Here is a 10,165-nt window from a genome sequence, read left to right as displayed (position 1 = left end):
TGTTGAAGAGTCTCTTCTTCAGGAGATCTTTGCCAGATTAAAAATAAAATAAATAGGTAATTCCTATACAGTGTGCATAAGCAGGGATGAACAGAGATTCTAGCTACTGATGTTAGAATTTGTGATTCTGTTGTCAGGTACATTGATTGTTTACTTACTAAGATGATCAAAGACAGCGTGTCAGCCTCTCAAATGGGAAATATGACTATGACCTGGTGGTGTCTCATGTTGGTGTGAATGACCTGGGGCACAACACCAATAAGGGCATGTAGAGAAACATACTGTATCAAATGCAGGTAAGACTGGCCCGTAGCAGTATCCTACCTTCAACTAGAATGATGTCCTGAGACAAAGAGAATAAAACTGGCAGTAACTATTGGATAAGTGGTTGGTGTCATTTGTAGATCACATAAGTGTCATTTTGGAATGAGATGATCAACACCCAAACATTCTTTGTTAATGATGACCTGCAGCTTTTATTCCCTGGATTCTGTCTACTGATAAAAGTATTTTCTGCCTCAGCAGTGCCTTTTATGGGCTAAGTCTATCTCTTGGGCATTCCAACATAAGAGAAATGCTTGCACTAAATTTTAATGTAGACCACATCAAGGTTGATGTGATCAGTGCCAGAAGTATTAACGATAAATTGCCAGATCTCATGGTTCTCCTGCAACTTGAAAACATACAACTAGGTGTTGTAACAATGATTTGGTTTAATGTAAAGACAGCAGTCTTTCCTTAATGGGTTTCAGTACCTATATCACACATTCAGACTTACTGGGAACTGCAGGGGATTTTCAATATTTGTTAGAGACTCAATTATCTCTAGACAGACTCCCAGTGATTTACAAAGATAATTTATTGATATTCAAATAAAAAAAAAAACATGCCTCAAAGACTTTATACATGGTATACTCAGCTTTCAATGTGTTAAGTGCTTTTTTGATGAAGTTCCAACAATTAAGGGGCAAAAAGCACTTAACATATTGTTAAAAAAAGCTGAATGTTCCATGCTGTGAAGTCTTGGAGAAGATTTTTTTTTTTTTTAGAATTCCAGTTTCAATTAGTTGTATTATGGTTACTAATATTCAAATTATCTTAAAAAATATCAATACATAGTCTGCTACAGGTCACCTTCCATATTCCCATAAGACTATGAACGATTTCTAAATGTGCTTAATGAGTTACCCTTAAATAAAAATACCTTTTTAATGGTTGATTTCAACTATCCATTGATTAGCTACAGATTCTTTATCACAAAGGTTGGATATACCTAAAGATTCTTAGATATAGTTGTGACATCTTACCTCTGGGCCAGTGATCAGGGAGCATGAATCCTCACCACTGACAATGGCGAGGTACATTGACTTGCAACAAAAATAGATGCACACAATATTCCCCAATGCAGCTCTCTGCATCAAGCAAAATTTCCCCTTAAGAGCACACAGGGAACACACTCAGGCTGGGGTCTAGGTTTCCCTATCTCTCTCTGCAGGCCCCCAATAAGAATCCTCACTGGCACAGCTGTAGAGTTCAGTCCTCAGTCGAGTGCGCAAGCCAAGTCCTCCAACACCCTCTCTGTGAAATGAGTGCTATGTTTCCCTGCTCCAAATAGCTGACACACACACACTCTTGAGATTTGATTTGCACACACACACACACACACACACACACACACACACACACACACACACACACACACACACACACACACACACACACTGGTAAAAGGCTGGCACAGATTTACTAGCTATGCCCCTCTGCCCAGACAATAAGGTACTTACTGCTACCAGAAACTCCAAAGCCAGCTTCTCTAAGGTTTTTACAAGGGTATCCAATTATACTGGGTGAAATTAATAATTAATACAAATGGTAGTGTTTGGCCAATGTGGCAAGAGTCTCAGGAGTGGCTATAGTGTCACCAAATAAATATAAGTACTCTCACAGCTTAAAATATTCTCTAAAGGACCAGCCACAATGAAAAGTTTAAATATGTTTAATAATAAAATAATAAAAGAACATGAAAATACTGAATATCTATTTACAATAAATACCAGAGTTACAATCACAGGAAATATTAAAATAATACAGATGAATAGATTTACACAGATTCAGAAAAACAATACTTAACTAATCTCACTATATTTTCCTGACTGATCTCAAGAATTACTATTTCCTGGTTACTTACTAAAGCAAAGCAAGATGAAGTAGGTGATTGGTCTTCCTTTTTTGTCAGGTTAGAAAAACAGACTGCTCTGAGATTTCGGACTCATCTGCTATTGCAACATCATTTTAGTCCTGGATTACAGAATGACATCACATACATCTGGTTATCTGACTTATGGTTCCCATACTACCCCCTTTCCTAGCAACTGACCCAGAATCTTGCACATATCTGTCAATAATACATACACATAGACCTTTGCTAAGATCTGTTGCAGCTTCTAAAAGACATAAAACAATTTCAAACTTTCATCCTTCCAGAGTAGCAATTAGTTCATTGCAAAAGACAATACAGAAGGCTTCCTAGTACTTGTTTTGCCAGACATTTTGTCTCTAGCTGCAATCAGAACTGTAAGATGCAATCTTTATGGCCTAAATTAAGTAATTTAATTTCACAATATTTTTCAAAATTAGATGGAGCTGAGCTTAACCTCTTATCTTCCAGTATCCTCTGTTACAATGTATTCATTTCCACAGTTACAACAGTGCGGTCTGATATACAGGTATATTTCTTCTCTGTCCAGCAGGAAACACTGTTGATGCATTTTTAAAACAAGCAGCTTTACAAATACATTTTTCAAAACAAGCATTTGTACATATCAGTTTGATATACAAATGACATATAATTCTTTACAAAACTCCAGCTAGCTATATTGGCATATGTTACATATCCACTGCCCTACGTCTCCTGGCATAGTTGGCAATACCTCACATTGTCACAATAGTAAATAAAAATTATCCCCCTTGTGCAAGTAGGTAACCACCCTAGGAAGAATCAAAATCTTCTTGACAAATTCCTCACTAGCGTTACACTTGCTTACACTATTCCTGTAGTTATCCTTTTCCCTGGTCAAATCCAGTCACAAATCAGTAATGTCCTCCTTTACAGCATTTACAATGAAGTCCTCTGACCTCAAGGAATTTATTTATTTATCAGCATTTGCTTACTAGGAAAGTCTGACTGAACAGTGTCTATTTTCTTTCCATTAAAAAAAAACAAACCTGCTAAATTTATGTGATGATCTGTCAAAATTCATTTGCAAGATTTCCAGCGCTCATGTAGACTCAGCTGTCACTTTTGACACTGAATTTTACTCATCCAAAAAAAGCATAAACAAAGCAGTCATAATCAGAACCAGATATATTGAGGACTGTAAAACTTAAGAAAAACAAAAAATGCAGTTTTTCACTGAAAAAAGTATATAGTTACCAGAATTCCAAATATTAATAATACAAAAAAGCTTCCAAACACATTGCACAACATGATTCCAGCAGTGATACAAAATAAAATTACTAGTGCGATCAATAACTGCTTAACATTAAAAAAATAAAAGAAGTAACAATCTGGTTTTGGTGAACAGAAACTTCCTACAGTGCAAAATGGAAAAAATAAAGTTTGAGAAAATTTGCATTAAGACTGTAATGAAGACACACAACCAAAGCAACGCAAACTAATGACATTAATATTAAATGCTAGTGACATAATCATGAAATTATTAAACCGGTCAATCCTGAACTGATATCTGTTTGTACAAGACAATAAATATGCGTAGGCCAGTATAATAATTACAAACCATTTAAAAGTAATACATATTATTGTTAAATTATACAGATCTGTAAGCCTTTTCAGCTTATAGATGAAACAATAATTTTTATTTGGTATTTTTCTCTATTATACACTTTTATTGACGTAAAATATTTTAAAATGTTTTAGTTGAATGAATCCACTAGATGTCCTCATAACACCACTTATATCATAGGTATATCACTATAGCTTTTTTTTGTCTCTCTCTCTCTTTACCCCAGATAGCATTATAAGGACTTCTGAATACGCTTGCCTACAAAGTTATTGTATTGTTTCTATTCCTTACACTTGCTTTTATTTCTGGTGTGCCTGGTTATTATGAATGCAAAAATATGAGTGGTATTGTGCTAGCATTAATACTCTGTATAATATAAAGGATTATGAGTGGTTCACTGATGATAACCATGTCCTTATGTGTTTATTATGTGTTTGAGACATGGATGCCAAGGAGTTCACCTCAAGAGGTGAATCTTGGCATCCATTTTTCAGAATCGATAATATTAGGTTAGAACTAGCTAACCACTCATATTTCTTTGTAGTGCATGGAGGTTTATCTGCCCCATGCACTACAAGGCACAGAGAAACTGAAAAAACAATAACAACAAGGCAGTGTAACACTGTCCCTTATGTTTACACTCACCTCCCATGCCTCTCAACTGTCCAGATTTTTGCCTCATATGGTGGTTGTGTTTCTCATGAAGTCTGTTGTTTTCAGACAAATTATTGAGGACTGAAGACACTAAATAATGGCATACATTTAGGTTTCAGACTTTGTACCCTTCAGAAAATCAAGTGAACCCACATACTGTTATTCTAGTAACTTTCTAAGTTTAGAAGAGGAAGTCAGGGACATATTATAAACAGACAGCAGGTAGAAGCAAATCTTTAGCAAATGTTTTATTCTGCCACTATCATTTGTACTGGCAGATTTTACTGCCCAGCTCTTGACCTTATCAACTTTAGCAGGCTGTGCTTAATATTTGTTAAGGTCAGGTTTCACACCAGCCTTGGGCTTAACATTTTGCTGTTTTTCAGAATATTGGAGCATAGTCACCGTACTCCATGCATTACAAAAGAAAAAAATGCTAATTAAGACCTATAATAAATCAAAATTCACCACATTAAAGGCTGTAACAAAAAGACCAGCAAAATCTTAAAAGTTATCATAAGAAACATCAAAGCAGAACACAAATTAAAATTAGCATCTGAAGTCAAGGATAGTAAAAAAGTCCTTTGTTTAATCACATCAGATGATTAAGAAATATCACGGAGCAATGCATTGAATTAATTCATAATGGTATTACCCACTCTAACCCTAAAAGTATTGCCAATCTACATCCATCCTGAGTCTCTTTCTGCTACCACAATTATTATTGAATGTGTACTAACTGCAGTATCTATGAATCCGCATTGGTGCAGCAGTACTGTTGTTGCCTCACAGCAAGAGGGTCTCCCGTTCGATTCTTGGCGGGGAGTGCCTTCTGTGTGAAGTCTGCACCCAGTGGTCGGGTGGGCATTCGAAAGACATGCATAAATGGGCGTGCCTTCGTTGAAGGTTGAACGTCGAGCTGGCACCTCTACTGCCAATCATTAGCGGACCGGAGTTCCGCTGTGGTGGCCCCTAACTGGGAAAAGCCGAAAGAAAACAACAACAACTAATGGCAGTAACTGAAGCTAAAAGTATCACATCAGTGTGCTCGACAATATACCTGATTGCTTAACCAACCGCACCAGACTTGCCCTTTCAGTATCTCTCATTAATTGGTTCTGCTTTAGCATAACCACAGTATGTTCTTGAGGAATGGAAAGTTGCTAATGTTGTGCCAGTACATTAAGTGGACCTCACCATATATCCTGGAAACTGTAGACCCATCTGTAAAAACAAGTCTAACTTGTAAAGCCATGAAAAACATATTATAAGCTCCTATATAAAAATATCTTATTGCTCCAGACTTGAATTAATATGATGATGTCAAATGGTGAGTATATCTACCTTTTTTATTTAGTAAGCTTCTTCAAGAAAGTCACTGAAGCTGCATATAGCAGCCATACAGTATGTGCAGCATGTCTGGATCTGGGCAAGGCCTTTGACACTATTCCTCATCCTTGAATTTTAAATAACAGTAAAGACCCTTATGTTGTAAGATGGATAGTAAACAGGTTGACAGACAGAACCCACATAGTTAAGTAGCAGTTATCACAGATAAAACCTACATAGTTTAAGTAGCAGTAGCCACAGATAAAACCCACATGGTTAAAGTAGCAGTAGTCACAGAAAGAACCCATGTAGTTAAAGCAGCAGTCGTCACAGATAGAACCCACATAGTTAAAGTAGCAGTAGTCACAGAAAGAACCCATGTAGTTAAAGCAGCAGTCGTCACAGATAGAACCTACATAGTTACAGCAGCAGTAGTCACAGATAGGACCCACATAGTTAAAGTAGCAGTAGTTACACATAGAACCTACATAGTTACAGTAGCAGTAATCACAGATAGAACCCACATAGTTAAAGTAACAGTCATCACAGATAGAACCCACATAGTTAAAGTAGCAGTAGTCACAGACAGAACCTACATAGTTAAAGTAGCAGTAGTCACACATAGAACCTACATAGTTACAGTAGCAGTAGTCACAGATAGAACCCACATAGTTAAAGTAACAGTCATCACAGACAGAACCCACATAGCTACAGCAGCAGTCGTCACAGATAGAACCTACATAGTTACAGCAGCAGTAGTCACAGACAGAACCTACATAGTTAAAGTAACAGTCATCACAGACAGAACCCACATAGTTAAAGCAGCAGTCGTCACAGATAGAACCTACATAGTTACAGCAGCAGTAGTCACAGACAGAACCTACATAGTTAAAGTAGCAGTAGTTACACATAGAACCTACATAGTTACAGTAGCAGTAATCACAGATAGAACCCACATAGTTAAAGTAACAGTCATCACAGACAGAACCCACATAGTTAAAGTAGCAGTAGTCACAGACAGAACCTACATAGTTAAAGTAGCAGTAGTCACACATAGAACCTACATAGTTACAGTAGCAGTAGTCACAGACAGAACCCACATAGTTAAAGCAGCAGTCGTCACAGATAGAACCTACATAGTTAAAGTAGCAGTAGTCACAGATAGAACCCACATAGTTAAAGTAAGAGTCATCACAGATATAACCCACATAGTTAAAGTACCAGTAGTCACACATAGAACCTACATAGTTAAAGCAGCAGTCGTCACAGATAGATCCCACATAGTTAAAGTAGCAGTAATCACAGAACCCACATAGTTAAAATAACAGTCATCACAGACAGAACCCACATAGTTAAAGCAGCAGTCGTCACAGATAGAACCTACATAGTTAAAGTAGCAGTAGTCACAGACAGAACCCACATAGTTAAAGCAGCAGTCGTCACAGATAGATCCCACATAGTTAAAGTAGCAGTAATCACAAATAAAACCTACATAGTTAAAGTAGCAGTAGCCACAAATAGAACCTACATAGTTAAAGTAGCAGTTGTCACAGATAGAACCTACATAGTTATAGAACCTACATAGTTAAAGTAGCAGTTGTCACAGATAGAACCTACATAGTTAAAGTAGCAGAAGTCATAGATAGAACCCACACAGTTAAAGTAACAGTCGTCACAGATAGAACCCACATAGTTAAAGTAGCAGTTGTCACCTCAGAAAGAAAAGGGTAACTATAAGTGTTCCAAGAGGCTCAGTTTGTTCAGCAAGTAGTTCTCAGATTTCCAAATTATTAGCCCAAACTTATACTCTAATTACATTTGGCAATGACAGCATGCTGGTCGTGTCATTCACTCTCCATCCAGTTTTATGTTACTGCATCAACAGCTAAACCATACCAATCACTGACTTATTAGAGAAGGGCTTAAATTAAAAGCAAAGAAGTGCAGATTGTTACTTTTGGTAAGCAAATCTTGATAGCAGTCAGTAGTTTACAGTTTAGACTGCATTCTTCTCCAAACTGATACAGTCGTGCACCTAGTAGTCATCTCCCCATACAACATAGCATCAGTAGCCAGGAAATCATTCTATCTCTCCTAATAATAAATAAAAGTATTTTATCCAAGCTTGAAGTAATTCCCATTCTTCTGTGCTCTGCCCTGCCCTGATATGACTAATCATAGAATATAATGCCCCTTTTACTATACACCTATCCGAACACATCTAAATTACCAGACTAAATACTTTCGGCTACTGAGACAGACTTGAAGTTCTATCTCGTTTCTTACAGAGTCATGCGTGGTGGTTTGTGTCTAGCATTCTATGCTGTTAAAAGTTTAACCCTGATTAATCTCCTCCATAAAACAAAGGACTACACAAACAGTTGAACAAATAAATACAACACAGTATAAGGGCAGATGTGTTATTCATTACCTCTCTGTCTGTGGAATAATCTTCTACAACATACAGTGCAGAGTGATGTCCTCAGTTAATCATGATGATTGGATGGGTGTTCATAAATTCACCCCTGGCCTGACGTATTTTCCCTTCAGGAAACAGAAGATGTCTTATAATGGTGGGAATTGCCAAAGTGATTATGGCCCATGGAAGGAACCAGTCTTGTGAGTTGTTAAGTGCGCCATTTGGCAAAACAGTTCATAGGTTCATAAGTTGGTACTAGGCTATCGGCCCTAGGGCCTATACAATACCAGCCATAACAATTCCCTGGCTATTTTTTCCCACACTGTTTACTTCCCTGGACCTTACATAGAGAACCAGCAGCATCACTGGTGATCATAACACTGTGTATACAGTGATTATACAGTAAACAAGAATTAACAGTAGATCATTTTAAGATCAGTAGTTATTAGTTGAATGGATGTTGAAAATGCATCATGCCATGGCTAGCACTGAAATATGACTAGCTAATCAAGTGGAGAATATGGCATTATTAATTTCTGTTTAAAAAAGAGATACAGTATGCAAAACAAGAGTGTTGTATACAGAAGCTATCTGAAGTGAAGCATTAGTAAGGTTTACTGCCTAGTGTCAACATCTGATTAATAATTTAAAAATAGATTACATCTCTCACTAATATTATTAATTTAAATATTCTCCAATTACCTGTTTAATCCAATTTAGGGTCATAGGGTACCAGATGGGGGTGGCAGAGGAGCTGTAGCCTAATTCAGGACTCAGTGGGCACACAAGGCATAGTAGAAACCTTCCAAAACACACACACACACACACACACACACACACACACACACACACACACACACACACACACACACACACACACACACACACACAAACTCACATGCACTGCAAGTGAATCTATACCAAACAACCAAACTAAAGAGTGAAGTACTATGAAGCAATAACACTTACTGTTGCATCTCACTGCAGTTCAACATCAGCTCTTCCAGAGCATCTGCCTCCCAAACCAGATGCAGGTAAGTCTTATACTCTGACTTTTATTCTATCATAATACTTATTTTCTTACATTTGTATCTTTAAAGTAGTTGATATCTGATCGGGATGCATTTGCTGTTTGTATTGTGTTTTTGCTACTAAGGCCCGGGTTGTGGATGAAAAGGGTCCATAGACCAGTTCACTTACAATCAATACATCCATCCATCTACAACCCCTTCTTCCCATTTTTGCACATGGGGTCAGGGTGTCAATTCAACAGTAACAATCATCGAGGGCCATAAATCAATCAATCAGTCAATCAATCAATCAATCAGTCAATAAATCAAATAAATAATAACTCAGCAGTGTATATTCAGGTAATATTATAAAGAAGGGAATATACACTGAGACAACATATTATAAATGTTCTCAGTCCTGCTTTTGTATAAAACCAAACAGCCTAGGAATACTAACAATGCTTTCATTTGCTATGCAGTAGTTTACACATGATCACAGATTGTATGCAGGCTTTACTATAAAACAGATGAAAAAAAAGACAGCACACTTAGTAACTACAAAGTCTAATGACCGTTTCATGAACTATGTGTTACCTTGTTTTTTCCAGCTTAAAGAGATTTGAGTATTCTTTATGTTTTGCGAACATAACAAATGACTCTACTGCCTTTCTTTTACACCCAGATAAGAAACATTTCTTGACACGTACTTCCTGTTGTAATATTGTATGACACCTGTGCATACAAGAACTCTGCAAATGGTATTAAAAGTATGCCGGTAGCAATTACAAGACATTTTTCAGCCCCACCTTTAAGAAAACTTGTCTCTTAACTTGTAATATTCGCAGTCCTTCTAACTGCTGTTTAATACAAATTATTTCCATTCCTTATGCTGTTTTCAGTTTGGTAATGCAAATGCGATATATTTATTTAATGTATTGTTTTGTTGACTG

The 10,165-nt window shown here is 36.9% G+C and overlaps 1 protein-coding gene across 1 annotated transcript in view; it reads right to left on the bottom strand.

The window, feature by feature from the left end:
• The window catches only part of LOC122812864 (CD276 antigen homolog), a 180,901-nt gene extending 170,995 nt beyond the window's left edge, over positions 1-9,906 (bottom strand). The window contains exon 1 of the mRNA XM_044084906.1: positions 9,810-9,906. Coding sequence (XP_043940841.1) covers positions 9,810-9,862 — 53 coding nt within the window. The 5' untranslated portion in view covers positions 9,863-9,906. The remainder of the gene's footprint in view (positions 1-9,809) is intronic.
• Between the last annotated feature and the right edge of the window lie 259 nt (positions 9,907-10,165).

Source organism: Protopterus annectens, chromosome 10.part0, assembly GCF_019279795.1.
Source record: "Protopterus annectens isolate FY-2018-M chromosome 10.part0, PAN1.0, whole genome shotgun sequence".
NCBI lineage: Eukaryota > Metazoa > Chordata > Ceratodontiformes > Protopteridae > Protopterus > Protopterus annectens.
This window is presented reverse-complemented; position numbering and strand designations above follow the sequence as displayed.